At 44.4% G+C, this 21614-nt stretch overlaps 1 protein-coding gene across 9 annotated transcripts in view; it reads left to right on the forward strand.

Annotated features, from left to right (window-relative positions):
* LRRC7 (leucine rich repeat containing 7) overlaps positions 1 to 21614 on the forward strand; it is a 161313-nt gene that overhangs the window by 55625 nt on the left and 84074 nt on the right. For 8 of the 9 annotated variants that reach the window (XM_061469768.1, XM_061469760.1, XM_061469763.1 and 5 more), the window contains exons 2-5: positions 12894 to 13096; positions 19333 to 19450; positions 20374 to 20452; positions 21166 to 21255. In XM_061469768.1, the coding sequence (XP_061325752.1) occupies positions 12894 to 13096; positions 19333 to 19450; positions 20374 to 20452; positions 21166 to 21255 (490 nt within the window). Of the gene's footprint in view, positions 1 to 12850; positions 13097 to 19332; positions 19451 to 20373; positions 20453 to 21165; positions 21256 to 21614 lie in introns of those variants that run through there. The other variant, XM_061469759.1, reaches the window with a different exon arrangement.

A 21614-nucleotide genomic window follows, 5' to 3' on the forward strand; every position in this document is an offset into this window, starting at 1 on the left:
ACTAAAAAAAACTGGGACAGATTAATCATGGGAGGGAAACACGATACCGAGGAGAATGTGGTTCTAGAGCCCTCTGCTGATGGAAACCTTTAGAACTACAGTTCATTTCCACTGGCCTGCTTTGAATGGCCTGGGTTGTTCATCCCATCCATTTCGGACCCCTGGCTCGGGGTGGGGTAAATCCCACACCGAGGTGGTTTTCTGGTGGAGACTGAAGGACAGGCTTGCTCCGCACCCTGGGCTCCCGCAGGGCCAAAGATGAGGTGATCCTGCCGCTGGGTGTCAGTAGGCGTGTGTTCAGGCGTGTTGTTGGCACGTGGGGTTTAGAAGGATGTCATTCCTCCTTCAGCAGCGGCTGTGATTGTCATTAAAGTGATGTATGCTGCAAAAATGATCACAATATGGCTCAGCAGTATTGCTTAATGCATTTGCAAGAGTAGAGAGAAGAGACAGGAGCTGGAGAATTCACCAGCAGAGGACACGTACTAAGAGCTTACACACGCTGCTGCAGGCTTTGCAGCTTCTCTTTCTTTTTCAACACAGGGGTTTGAACACGAGCCCCTGCAGTGCAGCACCACTGCTATGGCTGCCCCATCCCTGGCAGTGCTCAAGGCCAGGTTGGACACAGGGGCTTGGAGCAAGCTGCTCTAGTGGAAGGGGTCCCTGCCCGTGGCAGGGGCTGGAGCTGGGTGAGCTTTAAGGTCCCTTCCAACCCAAACCAGGCTGGGGTTCTGTGATTTTATGATTTTGAGAGTTCCCCCTCTGAGCAGGTAACAGTGGCTTGGATGTGGAGTTTGCATCCACAAACTGCTGAATTGGTTTATTGTTACTTGAAATTTATTGCCAGAAACAGGAGCTGGGGTTGTGTCAGGCAGGCAGAGGTCTTGTTTATTGCTCTGTGAGAACATCTGAAGCACAAAGAGGTCTGATAGGGCTTCTTTCAGATTTATAAAGCTGAGGTCTTCTGGTGCAATTGTTTACTGGGGAAGAGAGGAGCCGTCCTGCAGTTGCCCTTAAATCTGCCATTCCCCTGTGCAAGATGCAGTTACCACAGCGGTTCAGCATCAGCGCAGATGCAGAGGCAGCTCTGAGCAGCTCTGGGGCTCGAGGTCACAGTTCAGTTCTGCAGTGTACTCTGCACTGAAACAAAATGAACGTTTTTGGTGTAAATGTATTTTAAACTCTGCAGATGAACTACGCAGTGCCCTGGGTTCAGGAGGCTGGCTGTGAAGGGTCCGGGTGCTTAGCTCAAGGCCAGTGATGGAGGTAGTTGGTGTGCAGGGAAAAGGGCAGAATTCCAACTTTATTATTTGATTCTGGCTAAAATTACACCAGAGAAATGTGTCAGCTGCTGTATATATGGAAATAGAGAGGAGATGTACTCGGGTGTTCACAGGTAGTGAGGTATGCACAGGGATGATAGATGTAAAACTGTATTCTCGTATTCAAGCAACCAGTTTTCTTGGGTATTTGTGGGAATGATGTTTTCCCCTTGTGCTGACATTCCGCTGTACAGACACAGGCTTTTGCATCTTAATAATCTGATTTCTGAATGTACAAGCAAGCATATTGCAGCGGGGACGCATAGCATCAGTGGGCATGGTGAAACAAATAGGGAGCACTGAGCAAAAGTTGTATCCAGAGCCAGGGAGGAGGATAGAATAACAGAAGAAAGAGGAACTGCTGGGCAGTAAAAGGTTTTTGTATTTTTCTTGGCAAAACTTCGGGTCTACACGGAGAAAAGAGGGTAAGTGTGGGGGGAAGGAGTTAACAATGGTGAGAACTAAGTTATGTCTTTGTGTGGTTCAGATGGAGAACTTGGATGTTTACATAGGAGCTCGCACAAGAGAGGATAATGGCACAGTGCAGAAAGCCAGCCTGACCATTGGGAGCTGTGGTAGGATGTAACTTCAAAACCAGGTACGTGGGGCTGTAGGTACAGAGGTGAAGGACAGAGGATGTGAGCAGGAAGAGGGGTTTGGAGGTAAGAGCTGTGGTTAGGATGTGAAGGACAAAAGGGGATGGATGAAGGAGAGTGAATAGAGAACTGTATTAAGCTCAGGGAGGAAGGAGAAGATGGGGCAGGTAACAAGTTATTGCTGGTGGGTGAATGGGAGACCAGAAGAGGCTAAAGAAGATAGATGACTGCTGGGGAGTAGGTTATGCAAAATATAGGAGGATGCCAGGAGATGCTGAGATGAGGGAGAAGGTGGGCAACAGGAGCTGGAGAGTAAGCAGTACTTCTGACACTTGGGTCAGTGGAAGGTAGAAGAGTTGAACTAGGTGATGGTGAGGTGATAAAGGGAGAGTGTGGTGAAGGTGACAGTCAGGGATCATAAAAGGCTTTGGATGGACCCAGCAATAATGTGGATGCTGACAGGAAAGAAAATGTCTCTCGGGCTGTTCCAAGAGGAGCAGTCTGCTAACACGTTAAGAGGAACTGGCTGGGATCATTATGAAGAGGAAGGGAGAAACCCCGAGCTGCCTGCCAGTGCTGTAATGTGACATGGCATGCATGCTGAGCAGGTCCCTGCGGTGGTCAGTGTAAGTGAAGGGATCTGCAGTCCTGCCACATTGCTCCGTTTCTGTCCATGTGGCCCAATTCTCATTGGTACGAGCGAAAAGCTGCAGATGAGGAGCAGTGAGGTGGTGCACAAGCAGGTTTCCTTCTGGTGAGGAGCTAAGACATAGTCAGCTAGGGCATAATCTGCACCCTGGAGCGTGGACACAGTCCTGGGGGCTGTGGGCTAGGTCGGACCTCATACAAGGAATAGTAGGAATATTCACAGGAGTGATGACCTGAAGGATAGGAGCTGTCTCAGGGCAGAGTCTGAGTGGTGGAGGAGGTTTGTAAATAACCTCCCATGGAATCAGAGCTGTGGGGCTTTTTCATGATTCAAAAAAGTTCTATTTTTCAGAAGGAAAAGGGTTTGTGGCTGGATGTGGCTGTTTCCCATGGGGAGTGAGCATCACCCATTTCCAGGCAGTTTGTTGTATGTATTTCAGGTGTAACCCTGTTTTGGAAGCACAAGTGTCTGAACAAATATGTGTTAGGGCAAGGGGTAACGGGTTCAAACTTAAACAGGGGAAGTTTAGATTGGATCTAAGGAAGAAGTTCTTTCCTGTGAGGGTGGTGAGGCACTGGAATGGGTTGCCCAGGGAGGTTGTGAATGCTCCATCCCTGGCAGTGTTCAAGGCCAGGCTGGATAAAGCCTTGGGTGAGATGGTTTAGTGTGAGGTGTCCCTGCCCATGGCAAGGGGGTTGGAACTGGATGATCTTAAGGTCCTTTTCACTCCTAACTATTCTATGATGAAAATGAACTGCATCTCCTTCTGTGCTGGACTTCAGCCATACCTGCTCCAGCGGGATTGCATCAGACTCATGCCGAGCAAGGCAGTAGTAATGGGAAGCAAGAGAAAGGTCCTGTGTCCCCATGCATCTCTGCCTGGTTCTTTCAGAAGATCAGCTTTTGGTATGAGTTGTAGCTGTGACTTCTAATTAAAACTTCCCTTTCTAGCCGCAGCCTGTAGTTGCACATTATCATCTCTGGAAGTTTCATCCTGCATACTCAGCACAACGCCACATTTCCCTGTAGTAAGCTCCTGCTAAGCTGATGAATATGTCAGGAATAATGCAGACGGGTTGTGATGTAAAGCACTGAAAAGTAATTGGTCATTCTGTATGGTCCTGTGCTCTCTGAGGAAGGAACCAGCCTTAATGAAACTTATACAGCTCATATTTAAATGCCAGTTTGTTTGGTTGATGTCTTTACCAGGTAAATTATGTTCTCTGTTCTGTTCCTTTGGATTGCAGTTCGAGCCATCATATGGGCAACAAGATCCATGACACCATAAAGCAAGAAGTTAACTGTATTTCATACACAATTCCATACCAGATAATCTTTCCAACAGAAGGATTACTGCCACTAAAAGCTGAAATGCATCAAAGATCTAAGTTAAAATGTAAACTCCCCAGTTTCCAGAAAGCCCACTTTCCAAAGGCTATTTCTTGTCTTATTGTCTTATCTGTATTGAGATTCTCTCCTACTCCACAACGCCCGCATCAAAGGCATGGAAGAGCTTAATTCTTAATTTTCAGCATGTGCTATTAATATGCAACGCATTATTGGAATTCTGTCAATTATTGTATAAAAAGAAACTGAGCAAAACTGGAGTTTTCCTGAAGGCTGTGTGAAAACTCTCCTTAGGGAGAACAGGATGCAGGAATCAAGTCAGGAGCAACATCCCAGCCTGTATAGCAAAGCCAGAGAAACTGTGTCATCAATATTCACAAGAGACAAAAGGTGAAGCTGCAGCCTTATCATTCATGCTTGGTTACTTTATTTTGGGATTAGCCCAAATCTGAATATGAACTTGAATGGAGAATATTATAATGGGGATGTAACGGAGGGAATTCAGTTGTCACACATTAGATGGTGAGATGTGGTGGCTATCGTGGCATTTCTGTGCAAGAAAGCCATTCGGGTAATATTTCACACCCCTTTTCTTGATAAGACAAATTCGCCTGGTGTGACTTCACCTTTAGAGCCAGTTTCTTAACCTGTTCAGGAAGATGAATGAAAACTATTCCAATTGGCATATACAAACTGCGCATCTCAGCTCCTAACTCGGAGTTACCGGTTGGAATACAGAAGTGATGAGCCTGCCTCCTGCACCTGGCTCAAGACTGAAATTTCAGTCAAATCTGCTTCTTGCTGCTGAAGAGGATGAGTAAAACTGGAACTTAATGAAATGTATCGTGACTTCCAGGGGAGAAAATGAGATCAAAAGGAGCGGGGTCTGCTCAAACTGAGCAACGCGCTTTGTCCTTTTCAAATGCCCCGATTGGAACCTTGGGAAGAACGTTACCCTCATGGGAAGGCACTAGTGTTTCACCTTGTTTTCTGAGCTGTTCTCCCTGGCCAGCCCCCAGCAGAGGCAGGGGTCTGCGGCATGGAGCCCTGCTCTGGGATTCCACAGCACGCTCCTCACAGCCTTGCTTGCAGCTCTTTCCTCCTGTAACTCTTCTAATATTGCCCCTGGTTTTCTTCCATTCCTGCACAGGATCTACTGAAATGGAAAGGCTAAGTTGACCTTTTTTCCTTTTCCTTTTTTCCTTGCTGTCAGTGCACAGATGTATTGACTTTAGCAGAAACACTGGATAAAGAACAGGATCACCCCCAGTCCCTCCTTTGCTTCATCTTTAACAGCTCTTAACTAATAGTAACTAAGAGCAGCTAAGCAGTAAAAAAGCAAGAAACCTGGAGAGGGGCTTTGGCCAAGGGCCTGTAGGGCCAGGCCAAAGGGAATGGCTTTAACCTGCCAGAGGTTGAGGAGACTGAGATGAGCTCTTAGGCAGAAGCTCTTCCCTGGGAGGGTGCTGAGGCGCTGGCACAGGGTGCCCAGAGAAGCTGTGGCTGCCCCATCCCTGGCAGTGTTCAAGGCCAGGTTGGACACAGGGGCTTGGAGCAAGCTGCTCTAGTGGAAGGGGTCCCTGCCCGTGGCAGGGGTTGGAGCTGGGTGAGCTTTAAGATCCCTTGCAACACAAACCAGGCTGTGGTTCTATGATTTAAATTTTCTTTCTCTCAAATCCTACTTAAACCATTAGAAGGGAACAAACTTCCAAATCCTGGTAGCAGAAGGGGCTGGAACCCTATTGACAAGTGAGTTTGGCAAGTGCAGCCGCCCTTCAAGTAGCCACGGGCTGGCTGTGAGGAGGCGTTACATTGGTGTGATGGCAGGAGCATCACTAGTGTGTGGGTTTGGTGGCATCCCAGACCATGCTCTTGCTTGGACTACTCTGTGGTTCAAGAAGGGTTTGATATCAGGAAATGGTAGGTGAAGGGTCCAGGCTGACATTGCCCTCACGTGGCCACTGGGGTGATGAAGGACCTCTGCGAGGGCTAGAAGGGGACAGTGTGAACTGTGATGTGTTTAGTGATTAGTGTAGTGTGATTCCTAAGCTCAGTACTGTAGCTCACTGCAAAGAGCCAACATATTAGCATATTAATGTTGTTGATTCTGCTGATAATAACAGAAAGGAAAAAGTAACAGAAAAATCATCACTTCTCAGTGATGTATGACAAAGAAATCAGCCAAGTAAATTGTCTGCTGCTTTGGATATAATGAATATTTTCTGAACCCTCTGGCAAATGTTACTGTTATTACTCACTTCAGCCTTGCAGTGCTCTCATTCCCTTCCAAGTCCTTTATTTTCAGGATCTCTCCATGACTTTCTAGCACTACCAGATCACCCAAATTTTGCAATTTCTTACAGTTTTTTGGATGAAGTTTCTGTTGTATGAACTGTTTTACGTTTGGTACCCTGTCAGAGCACAGCCTGGTCCTGCAGCACTTCCTACTTGTTGTTTCTCTTGCTGTTTGAATCTTGACTCAGACCATTGATGTTGATGGCAGTGCATCGAGAAGCTAAGACCTCCCTAATATAAGAAAAATTTAATGAAGTGTTGCATCGAAAACTTAGTTGATAGAAAAATTAATTCCATAATTAACCTATAATGAAAAACAGAAAATCAGAAGCTGATTTATCCTGCCAATATAGAGAGGCACGTTCTGGAATATTACATTAATACTTTAACCACCTCTTTTCTTCATGTATCTGCTCGACACTTGAGAATTGGGTATCCAAAAACTATTGCTTGCTTCTAAGAATTAAAACTGCCTTTAATGATTAAAAGTGATTTGGTTCCAGTGAGGACTTCCAAGGAGAGGAGGAACAGGTAGACACAGGGCGGCAGCTCCATGGTACTCGGCATGTTAGCATGCAGTGATCCCAAGGAACTCATGCCTGGAGAGTGGGATAAAGGATGCAGGAAGCTGATCCATGCTGGCTGTGGAGTAGGATAAAAATCCTTTTAGAGAAGAGCTGCATAGAATTTAGCAGTACCCATGGCAGGGGTTGGAACTGGATGAGCTTTATGGTCGCTTCCACCCAAACCATTCCAGGGTTCTAAGATTTTAGGAGCTGATTTTCTTGTGGAAACTGACTGATTCTTGTCGTGCTTGATACAAGCCAGTGGGCCTGATACAAACCAAAGCTGTGAATCACAAAGCTGTTCTTAATAGGCTTACCAGTGCGTTCTACCCTGTATTTTTGGTGTCTGGGTTTCTGGTTGGCTGGTTATTTTAGCATGTCTATAGATAAATGCTTTTGAAGTTCTGCAGGTCCAAGGTGATCATCAGAATTGACTTCATAATTACAGCCACATCTTTCAAACAGGGCATTTGGGAGCTGTTATTTTAAATGTGCTTTCAACAAGAGATCAAGTGGATTCCAAAGGCTCTTTGAAACCAGCTCTTGTGTTACAACTCCTTCAAGTTCCTTGCCCAATAATTGCCACTTCCTACTTGTTCCTACTGGCTTTTTAACGCTGCTAATGGAAAAGTAGAGCACATTGGAGATAACGCTTTGCACATTTTAGGATAAAACTAAACCGATTAGATAAGAATATTTTCCGGGAGATGTGGCATTTCTTGTGGGGTTTAAAGCAAATTTTTAATTACTTTGTGAGGAGGAAAAGGAAAAAGGCAATATCTGATCCTGTGTAGGCCTGTTGCAGGGAACAAGCTTCTGAGATGGAAAATAAGCTCTTCTATCTTAAAAAATAAATTGCTGCATCTCCTGTTCTTCAAAGAGACTTGGCGTCTTGTTGAGCTTTTTCATTCCATCTTTAAGCCAGAGCTCTGTGAGCAGTGCAGTGATTGTCTCTGCCTCCGTCTTCTAAAGAGGTGAGGAGAATGTCTTCTCGTGCTTACTGAGAAACAGGGATTAGTGGTTTTCCTGCACAAAAGAGCCATTAATTGGGAAGAGATTAGATTTTATTGTAATTAATTTCCATAAAACGACTGTTTTTCTTAGATTAAGGGTTTTCTTTATAAGAGAATGAACTGCAGCTGATGATAATGAGATGCTTGCATGAAGCTGATAAACAGCAGTTTATATTTATGCTTCTTTCATAGGTTCTTAATCTCATTCAATAAAATATACTCTTTTAAAAGCATTCAGAAAACCGGTCACAACATTTTTAAGCCTTTGGGGGAGGGGGGGTAATCTTGTGTTTCTGTTTCATTTTGTTTTCTGAATTGTTGAAAATGGCACATGGTGGCTTGTTATGAATGCGGTTGTAGAGAATGAAGTATTTGTTAAGACAGTAATAAACTTCATCCTCTTTCTTTTGCTTCTGAAAAGCCCCACCAATTCCCACTGCCTTTGCAGGATGGTCTGTACAGCTTTGCAAGCTGCTGAGCATCTCTGTGTCGGCTGATGAGTCTGGAGAATGTAGTGTTCTTACATGTGAGACTGAATAGACAACCTGGCATGTCTTCATTTTGGCTGTGGGAGAGATCCTTTAGAGACAAGAAACCTGGAAGGGGGCTTTGGACAAGGGCCTGTAGGGTCAGGCCAAGGGGAATGGCTTTAAGCTGCCTGAGGGGAGACTGAGCTGAGCTCTTAGGCAGAAGCTCTTCCCTGGGAGGGTGCTGAGGCGCTGGCACAGGGTGCCCAGAGAAGCTGTGGCTGCCCCATCCCTGGCAGTGTTCAAGGCCAGGTTGGACACAGGGGCTTGGAGCAAGCTGCTCCAGTGGAAGGTGTCCCTGCCCATGGCAGGGGTTGGAGCTGGAGGAGCTTTAAGGTCCCTTCCAACACAAACAGTTCCATGATTCTATGGCTGTAATGTGCAGCAAGTGACACGCGCTGAGCTATAGAGATTTGCAGTTCACTAGTTTGAATGGGGAAAAGCACTAAACACTTGTGTTTCTGTGGGGAGATGGGAAGACTTCCTTCATCCCTTAGAGAGGTTAAAGAATTCTATAAAGCAGCAATGCATGTGGTGACTCAGCCTCCCAAAGTGGGGATCTTGGCTTTCTGTTGACTTGGACTTAAATTTTGCTCGCAAGTAGCAATCCTCTTACAATGAGGAACCATTAGAAGAAAAGCAAAGCCTTGTGAAATTTATGAAGGAATAAAATGTAGGTAAGCAAAGAGTAATCACCAAAACTGGAATTAGTGCAGAGTAGGAATTAATAACACTGAGATTAATAAAGGGCTTAATTACCATTAGCCCACAGGGCATGAAATTGTGCTCCTTTCCCTGGTACCACAGCCCTTTAATTCTGGGCTGGTGCTTTGTGCAGTGATTGCACAGAACAGGATAAATCCATGGGGACTTTCTTAAGGTTTGTCAGCATTTTTGCTCGTTTGCTTCATTATTTACCCTTTGTAATTAAAAAGGAGACTATGGACACATGCAAACCCGCTGCTTACCAACACACGTTGAAGTTCATCCTTCCCCACGGCCGTTCTTCTGGCAGCTATTCTCTAAGCAGCAGTTTCTGGGGCAGAGTTGCTTTATAGTGATTTTTTCTCACAAATCTTAGCAATGCACCACAATTCAGGTGCAAAGTGCCTCATTCCAGCACTGATCTTTTCCTAAATACAGCGTCTGCTTTTGTCGTGGTTTGGTTTTTTTTCCTTGAAGAAGAAGATGGTTCCAGTTAACTCCACCAACCCCTTTTATCATGACAATTGGGTCTTACTGTAGCTTTTGAGGAAGGCAAAGTCATTACATCCCCTTTGATTGCCCTCTGCAGTTTTTTCTCTGTAATTTATAAAACACTTTTCTGTTGAACAAGGAATTCCAGATATTTCTATAAACTGCAGTAATGGGAACACTTCTGTTTGCATGAGCAAAAGAAAGGAGTCCTGTTGAAACTGCTGGGTTTAGTGCAGTATTCACTATTTGCACACTTCACACTGTTACTGCTCTGGGTTTCTATTGAAATGAAGCGTGGGGTTTGCTCTGTGTCTGTGCCTACAGGAGAGGAGAATAATGCAGAGCCAAGTGCTTTGTAATGCCTGTGGGAAGCACGTTTGAGGAGTTTCTGAAGTTCCTGTCATTGCTCAGTTCATTATCTTTAAATGGTTTGAGAAGCTGCAAAGGATTTGATATTCCAAGGGCATTTATTTTTGTCGTGTCAAGGTTTGAGATAGGCAATTGCAGATGCTGGGTCCGGTGCTTGATGCAGGAGCCGTGCGGCTTGGCAGGTAGCTTCATTTGGCTTGTGCAGAGCGTGTTCTGTGGTCAGAGCTTTGACAGTTCTCATCTGGTTCCATCTTGTCCCCTCCAGGGAGCTATCTGGGGGGGGGGGGGGTGTTCCTGGTGGCGAGGATGCAGAACAGGTTGGTGTCGGTGATGGTGCTGCACCTCCTCCAGCCTCTGCTTGGATTCTGGAAGTACTGGTGAGGCGGAGGAGCTGGGCAGCGTTTGTGCTGCCTTCCCCAAGGCATTTCCTGAAGGAATAGCACCCTGCAACACACTGAAGTGCTCCCTCTGGAAGGGGGCACCAGCCAGGCAGCCCATCCAGGGAGCACAGGGAACACCGTATCCCCTGGGTCCCTTCAGCAGCCCTGTGATGGTGACACCTTTCCTCTTGTCACTGCTTTGCCTCCTGCCCCTGCTGCTTCCCCCGGAGGTTTGCTGAAGCCAGCAGTGGCTGCGGCTGCAGATGGTCCTGAAGCCAGGTAGAACATGGTGCGAGGTGGATAACTTCCAGGGGCGATGGCCAAAGCCACTTTCAACACCCAAACACAGACTGACACCAGGGGTTCTGGCTGCGTGTGATGTGCTGTGGCGGTGGGAGCAGGCACAGTGCGAAAGAGATGGACACAGCAGATAACACAGTGATACAGGCCATTCCCTGCTGGACTTGCTTTGGAGCAGAGCTCTAGGGCTTTGCCTTATATAGAAGGTGACAAAGGCAACGTATCTGGGAGCTGAGAAGATGATAAAAGTCATTTCCTCCCAAACATGTTTGAAATGGAGCAACAGATGGGAGCTGAAGAGGCAGTAGCCTTGTTCCCAGCAGAAAATTAGGGGTAATGTTAAAATGAACATTCCTGTAGCATAGGGAATTTCGGGTGCTGATCAAGGAGCCACATCCAGTTACAGTGCTGGGTATGAAACCTGACTGGGGATCAAGTGTTCCTGGGGTGGGGAGCTGGGAGAACACTTAAAATCAAAGCTCACAGTGGGTTTGTGTGGTGCATGTTGATACCACTGAACAGAAAGAAAGCTTTTAGGCTTTGTCATTCAGTGCTGGTAAAGGAATTGCTGCTTTTCCCATACCTGCGAGTGTTCTGGTTTACATATTTAGCAGTTTATGTACATGTATTATGCAGGTGTTCTCAGTGCATCAGCTGACTGTGGTTAAGATACAACTTTCATGTTACACCCCCAACCTGCTCGGGATGAATCACAGAATTCCACCATCCTTTTCTCTGCTTTAAGCTTTGCCCTTGAGCCAACAGGAGGCAGCAGAAACTGGCTGAAAACCAGCTGCACTCAGGTTCACTGCTGCTCCTTTCTACATCCCAACAGGTGTCTGCTTGAGGGCATGAACACCCGCTATTTGTGTGAGTGTTTGTGGGCTCATCCCATTGGGGTTATTGGAGGTAGGTGCTAAGAAAACTGAAACATGGAAAGGAAACATTTGAGTATTTTATTTACCTCCAAAATATCGGTGGATTGCATGATAAAAAAGTCAGAGAGCCATGAATAGAGCATTTTCTGGCCAATTATTTCCCTTAATTTTTGGATTAATAATTGCTTAAGCAATATGAATTATCTGCTGGCATCCAGATGAGCTTTGGTTTGCTTTGCTAGGGCTAATTTTGTGCATTCTCTTTATAAATGTAACTCAAAACCTTGTTAGTGGTTTAGAAAATGGGAGCTGAAGGTTTAGCCCTTCACGGCTCCATGGTAATGTGCTTCAGAGGAGCCTGTTTTGTCTATAATCATGTTAAAATAGCTTCTGAAAATGTCAGTATCTACTCCTGACTAAGAGGCTGTTTGATGGGCACAAAACCTGGTTTTTGAGTGTACTCTCAAGGTGGTTTTATTCCAGTGGAAAATAGTGAGATACACCTGTGTGGAGTTAAAGGTGCTGGTGCAAACTGTGCACGAAGATGGATTAGAGGTTGTAGGGAACAGCCTGTTCCGATGCTTTCCAGGTGTTCCTTTTACTGCAGAATAACTAGTGGCATTTTGCTTGCCTCTTATCTGAGTTGCCAGCCGACGACGGTGATACAGCAAAGCAGGAATGACAAACTGCCTGGTCTGGGTTGCTTGTGTTCTAGTTCTGTGGCCGGTTCAGTTTTCATATCCTTTTCTTTAGTTGTGTGGTTTAAAAGAGTGTCCAGAGCAGAGCTGCTCCAGCCCTCGCAGCATCTCCATGGCCTCCTCTGCACTCCCTCCAACAGCTCCACGTCCCTCTTGTGCTGCTGCCCCAGAGCTGGATCAGGGCTGCAGGGGGTTCTCCCCAGAGCACAGCAGGGGGGCAGGATCCCCTCCCTGAGCTGCTGCTCACGCTCTGGGGATGCTGCCCAGCACACAGGGGGTTCTGGGCGCAAGCGCACGCTGAAGCTGGGTTATGGGGAGCTTCTCCTCACCCAACACCCCAAGTCCTTCTCCTCAGGGCTGCCCCTTCCATCTCCCCCAGCCTGTGTTTGTGCTGGGATTGCCCCGACCCAGCTGCAGAGCCTTGCTCGTACATGGTGGATGTATGTTCCTATGTGTCAGATTTACACACCTAATTTTCATCATTAAAGGAAGCAGTTGTGGATGGGCTTGGTGCATTCTCTGCTGTCCCAGCATATGGGGACAGATGATGTCTTGAGTTTGGTTTTTTTTGTGATTACTCCGACAAATCTTGCTTTTTCATGTGTTGTAGAAAGGTAGAATAAGAAATGCAGGCTACGGGAATTATCCCTCAGGAGAAGCTGTATTTAATGGACTGCAGTCTTGATAGTGATGCTAAAGAAATAGTCCCCAGAATGTGGACAGTTTCAAAGAAGTGTTTTTCCCCTTTTCCCCCAGTATGCTGCTTGGAGATGACAACCAAAAGGAAGATCATCGGCCGCCTTGTGCCCTGCCGATGTTTCCGTGGGGAAGAAGAAATCGTCTCCGTGTTGGATTACTCTCACTGTGGCCTACAGCAGGTGCCAAAGGAGGTGTTCAGCTTTGAACGGACGCTAGAGGAGCTTTACCTAGATGCCAATCAAATTGAAGAGCTACCTAAGGTAATGGGTGCTGTGCCTGCAGTGCAGACGGCAAAGCTGGGTGCTTCGGTGCGTGTGCAGCATGTGCTTCAGCTCGGAGATGGGGCTTGCCCTTGCCCAGCAGATCTGCTTGCTTTGGAAGTCATGGTTAGCAACTCGAGATTCAGTTCTGGTTTTAGAAGGCTTTTTCTGCCCTCTGGAGAGCCCAAGCAGCCCGGGGCAGTGACCTCAGGGGTGGTGCTGCATGGGGAGGAGTGGGGCCACCTCCTCCTCCTCACTTCAGGGCACTAAAACAGGGAGCAGGCAGTGAAGTCTGAACATGGGGAATTAACAGTTGTTCAGGAGAAGGACTTTCTGCAGTGCCAGTGATGAGTGCGGCATTGCAGACCTCGACCAGGGTGAGCTGATCTCACATTTGGATCCTCTGTAGCACTGCATTTGAAAGCAATTTCCTCATCAGGATAAGCCCTTTATCTTTGTGGGAGGAATGCCAGTGACTGGTGTTGTTATAACTGCAAAGGAGGTTCTGCAATGAGATTACTGAAGTAATCCTTCCTGTGCAAAACTTCTTATATGGAATCTTGCAATCTGCTCTTCTGCTGATTAATGTTTACTATGAGGAATTAAAAGTTACTGTAACTTCAGTGTAGTGGAAACAAAAGAGGGCAAGGTGGGGGAAAATCAATTACGAGTAGGTGCAAGCTCCATAATGAAGCATGAAGTAATGTAATCCATTCCTTAATTGAATTTTTCTCAGCAGCACTGAAAGGTGCTTACAAGTCTTTAATTAAACATTGTTCCACTGTAATCCATTCTTCAGCATCTCTCAATGTATTTCTTACGTAGGCTGCAGAGAGGCTTTATGTGAATTCTATTTACAAATGTAGAAAACATCTTTTTTCCATTACATGGAGTTCCTTTACTTAGATATGATGGTTCATTTAGGATTGCTCACTCTGTCAAGAAATTCTCTACAGATGGTAAGACAGGGTAGCTGCAATCTTCTAAGGGTCACAGACAAAAGACATGGAGAGCTGCTTCATCTCTCCTGCTCCTAGAAAGGACAACAGAGAACCAGGTATTTTCTCGGTCCCCGTAAGTATGAAATGGGAGTAAAATGATCTCCACCACAATGAGGACTATTTCTCTTAATAATCATCTATTGTTAACGTTGTGTATTTTAATTGTGCGACTGAAGAATTGGACTGAAGAATATGTGAAGTGTTGAATTTAGCCAGGGCTTTGGGGTGGATTTGTTTTGAGTCTCTTGGAAGTACGCATACTACAGCATTCAAACTAAATGGCTGTGGTAAAGGAGGACAAACACATCAGGGCACAGAACAAGAGCAATGTGCTGTAACTCTGTATGGCAAAGCTGGGGGCCCAAAGGGAAGGGCTGAAGATGGTAGGTGTCAGTGTCAGTCACAACAGAAAGGAAACCTTCATGTTGCAGCTTGGTATCATCTCCTTTGTATCGGTGGATTGTGCAACACAACAGCACATGAATACATACCTTGACGAGATCTAACCGTATAGGACTCTATTTTGGCACCTCTCTTTTCCCATTTTTCTTTGCTATAAATAATATTTTGAAGCAAATACTGTGGATTGAAGAAGTCCTCTGAAGTAAATGCGTCGTCTGACACAGTCTAGGCCTTGTCTAGGAGTCGATTAATGACGGTGTTAATTTGCTTTCTTATCACCATTCATAATATTTTGTCTTAAGCTGCTGTTAATCCTGACCATGAATTAAACAGTTCAAATAACTTCTTTATCAAATTTTCTGCTTCAGATCTTTTTTCTGCATGTCTCTGAACTCTTTTTCACTGTTGAGTTAATGTGCTAGGAGAGAAAATTCCAGGTTTTCCTTAAAATGGCCTGGTATGACTGAACATGAACGTGTTGTGATCTACCGTAGGCTGAACTGCCCTCTCTCTAAACATGAATTCAAATCACCTCATCCAGAGGAGATCTGTTTGGTCAATTTGCCTGTTCTTTACCGAAACTCTGGGGCCTCTGAAGTTACAATATTCCTTTGAAACTCTATCATCAGAATGCTTGATCATGTTTACAAATTGAATGAAAACAGCACAGGTAAAAACCTCCATTAAGTCCTGATCTACCCGAGTTACTTCCACTGCTTCATCATGCTCTAGAAACCAACGCATTGGTTTGCATTAATCTGATTAAAGTCATTCTGCTTGGGTTTTCTTTAATCTTTTACCTTAATTTTTATGTATCATAACAATGTTGGTTTTTTTTTTTCATTCTGTCTCCCTTAGAAATGGATTTCTAGTTCCCCATTTCTAATATCTTTATTTTCTTTTAAGGATTTATAGGATTGTTAGATAATTCTACTTCTTTATTTTCCCCTATATCTAGCCAAGTCTGTTACATTATATGCCTTTGGGTTCATTATCATGAGCTGCTGCTGCAAATATGCCCCTATTTGTATGAGCCACATGAATCAGTGACTAATAAAAGTTGAATATTGGTTTTGATGAAGGTGGAGTCACTGGCAACCGATATCCAGAAGAACATGAACGAGATGGAAATTTTCCCCAGCAGCTTTCCCTTATAAAGACTTGGATTACTTTGTAAGGGACAAAATTAGTTTACTTGGTAATGCCTAAGGAAAAAAATTGTCTGTCTCCAACAGCAAACTCTAGAAATAGCCACCACTGTCTTTTGCCATCTCACGTGTTGGTAAAATAATACACTCCTGCAGTTAGAGGCTACATCTTAATGCTTAAATGTCTCACTGAGAACAAAATACAACCAACGTAAAAAAGGTGGTGAGGTAAATGCTAACGTATAGCTCATGGAGGTGGGTAGGTATTACAAATTCAAAGGTTTCTCTTTTGCATTGCATTTGCTATGTAAGTTATAGTTTCCATTAAAGGCATTGAATTCTTCTTCTAAATCTGTCACTAAGAAATCATATTTGTGTTCTGCAAAGCTGGGAAGTGTTATTTCTTTGTATTCCTGACATCAGATTCCCCCAGAACATGAGCCAATCCATTTCACAGCCATGCCTATAGGAAGTAAGAAGCACAGATTTCATACTGCTCTCCAGTGGCCCTGGAAGCCAACAGCCTCTGCTGCTGGTCAGTCAGGAACCTGAGATGCTCAGAATGACAGCTCGTCCTTAGAACTCACAGCTCTGTTGGCACCACTTGGTTTCCATCCCGAAAGAAAGAAAGAACAGCAGAACAGGGACGTACAGTGCAAGGATCACAACAAAGGCATGATGGCAAAGCCAGAAAGCACTAGAAATTGAGAAAGGCACCTTTAGAAAACATAGTGGGTAAAAAAAAGTGTCCAATTTGGGGGCTGCATGCCTGTATTCACCCTCTTATTGATCCTGATACAGCAGTACATCACAGAGTTACTCCAGGGGGAATATTTTTTATTATGCTTCATTCAGCAGCTCCAAAGCCTTGTATCTGTTCAGATATTGTCAGAACAGTTCCAGCCCTTTCTTGGCTTTAAAATATGAATTCTCCAGGGGAACGGCTGGGGACATGCACTGGGAATTAAATTTTCCAGGTACAATAGCATGGTGTGGTTTCTTTATGTACCAATATTGTGAAGGCTCCCCATGCTGAGTGTTACTCTGGTCTACAGCTTCTCCTGCACTAATGTGGCTGCAAACTTCAAGAGCCAACCCAAGAGCCTATTAATTACATTCCTTTCCAGTCGTGTCCAAAATGATGTGTTTCCCTTTGTGTCTGGTGGCAGTTGATAGCCACTGTGGTGTGGGGCTTCTCATTCTGAGCACTGTTAATTCATACGGCTCCCTCTCAGTTTTCTGAGGATGGGTTAAGTGGAAGGAAGAGCAAGATTTCCTAAAGGATTACCGTAGCAAGTTTTGACAGAAAAATGCACTTTCAAAATGATCTAAAATTTGCTTAAAGTGAAGGGTCAGGTTGGCATTTGCATGACATTTGTGTGTTAATTTTCTCCTCTCCAGATACTTGGCTGGGTTTTTCATCTAGAAATCATGATGCCTTCTCAAATAGCCTGGAGCTGAGCATATAGACTTCCTTCTGATAGAGAAGTCTGAAAGAAAGGCTCAATCTGGTGTAACCACAGCACTAACATTTCAAAAACCCTTGTGAGAGACCTGCAAAGAGAATTTCATAGACTCATAGAATCCCAGGCTGGAAGGAGCCTCAAGGACCATCTGGTCCAACCTTTCTAGCAAAGCATGACCTAAACTAGATGTCCCAGCACCTGTGCACCTGAGTCTTAACAGTGTCCAAGGCTGGCGAATTATTGGATAATTGGAGATTATTCCTATGGTTGGTTGTTCTCATTAGGAAAAATTTTCCTCTTTTGTCCAGCCAGAATCTCTCCAGGAGTAACCTGTGCCCATCACTTCTTGTCTTTTCCATGGGACTCCTTGTCAAAAGGGAGTCCCCATCTTAGAGCCACTCTTAGGTACTGGAGCTGCTCTCAGGTCTCCCCTTCAGGAGCCTTCTCTTCTCCAGGCTGAACCAGCCCAGCTCTCTCAGCCTGTCCTTAAATGGCTTCCCAGTCCTTGGATCATCAAAGTTGTTCTTGCCTGGAATGCACTGAACTTTTTGGTGCCATTTGTGAATCCATTTTTGCAGAAGGTCCTACAGGGTTTGGTAACTTTTAACTCTTGAAAAGCAGAATGGTTTTGGAGCCCAAAGCCACAAAGTGGGAGATGTTCAGCAGGTCTTTTCTGCAGCCTGGTGTGGTGGCAGTCCATTTTCCACAGGACTGTTGCTGAGCAATTATATCATGGAATCCCGGAATGGTTTGGGTTGGAAGGGACCTTAAAGTTCACCCAGCTCCAACCCCTGCCACGGGCAGGGACCCCTTCCACTGGAGCAGCTTGCTCCAAGCCCCTGTGTCCAACCTGGCCTTGAGCACTGCCAGGGATGGGGCAGCCACAGCTTCTCTGGGCATTCTCCTCTTGTACCTGCCAGCACTGGGCTTGAAGAACCTATTGGCTACTTGATCTAAAAGATAGATCTGTTTGTTCTTCATCTGCGGCACCTCTGACCTGGCAATGCAGCGTGCCTAAATGTGAAATCCTTCTTCATGGCTGCTTCCTCCTAACGTGATAGTTTCATTCGTTTTCCCACGTGGAAGGTGGTGTATGAGAGGGGTGTTTCATGAAGAAAGCAGTCATGGGAAATTCATGCTTTCAGCATCATTTATTGATTACTTTAGGTTGAAAGAAGAGTTTGGTTTTACAGTGGGAATTCTGACGTATTGTCAGGTCTGAATCTGAGTTTGAATGAAAGTTAGAATTAAGTCCTGAGTTTTGGGGAGATTTGAAGGACGCCTTGGGAAAGTCAAAGTTTGAACGACACCTTGGGAAAGTCAAAGTTTGAAGGACACCTTGGGAATGTCAAAGTTTGAAGGACACCTTAGGAAAGTCAAAGTTTGAAGGACACCTTGGGAATGTCAAAGTTTGAAGGACACCTTAGGAAAGTCAAAGTTTGAAGGACACCTTAGGAAAGTCAAAGTTTGAAGGACACCTTAGGAAAGTCAAAGTTTGAAGGACACCTTAGGAAAGTCAAAGTTTGAAGGACACCTTAGGAAAGTCAAAGTTTGAAGGACACCTTAGGAAAGTCAAAGTTTGAAGGACACCTTGGGAATGTCAAAGTTTGAAGGACACCTTGGGAATGTCAAAGTTTGAAGGACACCTTAGGAAAGTCAAAGTTTGAAGGACACCTTGGGAATGTCAAAGTTTGAAGGACACCTTGGGAATGTCAAAGTTTGAAGGACACCTTGGGAATGTCAAAGTTTGAAGGACACCTTGGGAATGTCAAAGTGTTTGGTTTCTTAAAGATAGCAAATTTCTTCTGCATGCAGTCAAAATATTTTAAAACCTATCATGAAATTGAATTATAAAATCAAATATTTTAATTTACCACAGGCCAGAACAGTGTTTGATTGAATTTGTCGCATACAAAACATGTACCTGCAAATACTGATTGCAGTGAGTGTGAGTTTTTGACAGAAAGCTCTTTCTGATCATTCCTGCTGCCAATCAACTGCTTTGCTGCTTATTCCTTCCAACTGTGTTTGTGCTGTTTCTGATACTGAGCAGCCTGCAAGAATGTCTTCTCAAATAACGGCTTTTCACACTACTTTCTGACTACTGAATTCTTACATAGCAAATGTAGGTTTGTGATATTCGTTGCTTCTGTGTATAAATATTGATCCCAAACTGCTCCTTTTCGTGGATCACTGTAAAGCATCTTCTTGTGTTGCAGCAACTGTTCAACTGTCAAGCTCTCCGCAAGCTGAGCATCCCAGATAACGACCTTTCCAGCCTGCCAACCACTATTGCCAGCCTGGTGAATCTCAGAGAACTCGATATCAGTAAAAATGGTAAGGGATTGAAAGTATTTGAAGGAATTGTACTGACTGTGAGGTTTTCGTTCCTAATGGCTCATAAACTTGTGTTCTAGAAACTTGCTGCTATTGCAGATTATCTGTCATTCTCCTGTCTGGCACTTTTGAGAAGTCTGGCTGATATCTACCTCATATACTTTTCTCTAAATAGCAAGAGTAGAGTTTGCTTTATGCTGTGATGGTTTGTGACTGATGAACATCACAAACAGGAAGGCTCCTCAGGGATCCCCAAGGACCATTCCAAATAGGAGTGGGAGACCATTTTCCAGTGCACTTATAGCCCATTCCACTCTCCAAAGTGGCCTAGCACTTTCTGGGCTCCTGTGTGATGTACTTAAGCCTATGGGGCTGCAGGTGAACAACTGCCAGGATTTATATAGGCAGTGATTAGTTTGCTGAGTGTGTTCCCAAATTAGACATTTACTTTCTGTCCCGTTATATTGATGAGCCTAAAAGCCTTTGCCTGGCTGAACTTCAGTGTCTTTGTGTTGGAATTGAGGCTTAGGCACTCAAATTGTGAAAGATTCCCTCCTGGTCTGGGCCTGGAGGCTCTCAGGAATATATTCATGTTCTCCAGCAAAGAGAAGGAGGCAAAGAAGGAAAACAGTTTGGAAAGAAATGAAAGGCACAAGTCTCAGTACAGATGACATCACTGGTTAATTCTAGAAGGTTATATAAATCAAGCATTAGCATAATAGTTTTATACAAGGCATAATATCTCCTCTGGTGTATTTATTCAGTGCTTAAGTATCATCTTTTACACTATAATACTAAACCATATGTGTTCTTCCTGTTACAGCCTAAGTCTGATCTGAAAATGCCAAATGATTTTTGAGCAAAACAAGTTAAACAGTTTTTTTTTAATGTGTGTATGACAACCCTTTCAATATTTTTTTCAGGAATTCAAGATTTTCCAGAGAATATTAAATGTTGTAAATGTTTAACAATTATTGAAGCCAGTGTCAATCCGGTCTCCAAGTGAGTATCAGTACTTTGTGTTTGTTTCCTGCAACTGCAGAAACGTTTTGCAGAGTGACCTTCGATGTAAAGGCATCATATCAAGTTCATTTGCAGGATTAATCTAAGTTATATAATTGTTTTAATACATCAGGGTTGATGCATCTATGAAAAGATCTGTGTGCCATGGAACAAATGGGGTGTCTTTCCACAGAGTAAAGAAAGCATTGGCAAAGCAGTCCATGGGATGGAGCTTTTTGAGCACAGGGGCTGGTGCTTTATGTGTTTGGGAAGTAAGGCAGGCTGCATCCCACATCCCCTCATCTCCTGGTTGGGACCTTAGCAACCCTTATTTCTTCAGAAAGCTTGCCATAATAATAACCAAACCTCTGTGCTGCAATCCCATGATTTATAAACTGGAGTGAGGGAGATAAAAGGATGATATTTTACTATATCAGTTAAAAAGAGACAGAAAGAAAGCACCTTTGACTGAAACCCCTCAGCTGGGAAGGGAGGAAAGGCTGATGGAACTTGATTGTGCAAGGTATTTGCATTCCATGTGGTTATAGCAGCGTGGAAGAGATGAAAGTGGGCAAAAACGTTGTCTGTAATGAGTTCTGCTTGAGAATTTAGGTAGAAAAAGAAGGTGTGAGAGAGTCATCTTTCTAAATATACATTGTTGTCATTTCCATAGCAACTTTGGTGGGAGCATTAAGCTTTTAACTGTTTTTTAGGCTGCCAGATGGCTTCACACAACTTCTAAATTTGACCCAGCTCTATCTAAACGATGCCTTTTTGGAGTTTCTTCCAGCTAACTTTGGAAGGTAAGAATTAGTCATCAGAGCGTGTTGCTCTTTCATATGAACCCAGTTGAAGCTTTGAGGGACCATTTTAAAGCTGTATTCTTTTCAAAAACAAAGCTAAACAAAAGAAAAAGAAGAAAAGATTTTGGCTTTTCAGCTCTGTTTTGATGAATGATTGTTTTTAGAGAGGATGTGGTGTCAGCAGGAATTCTATGATGAAGCGATGCAGTTTGGTGGTTTAGGGAAAAGGTGGGAAGAGAAATTGAAGAGGAGACCTGTCCTTGATCAAATGTATTATTAAATTGTGTCAAGGGCAGAAAGAGCAATATCGTTTATGCCTGTTGAAAACTGAATGGAAGGAAAACGTGGTGAGAGTCAGG

This window comes from Pezoporus flaviventris, unplaced genomic scaffold (genome assembly GCF_033815535.1).
Source record: "Pezoporus flaviventris isolate CSIRO_AGI_PZ_B2104156 unplaced genomic scaffold, CSIRO_AGI_Pfla_v1 ptg000059l, whole genome shotgun sequence".
NCBI lineage: Eukaryota > Metazoa > Chordata > Aves > Psittaciformes > Psittacidae > Pezoporus > Pezoporus flaviventris.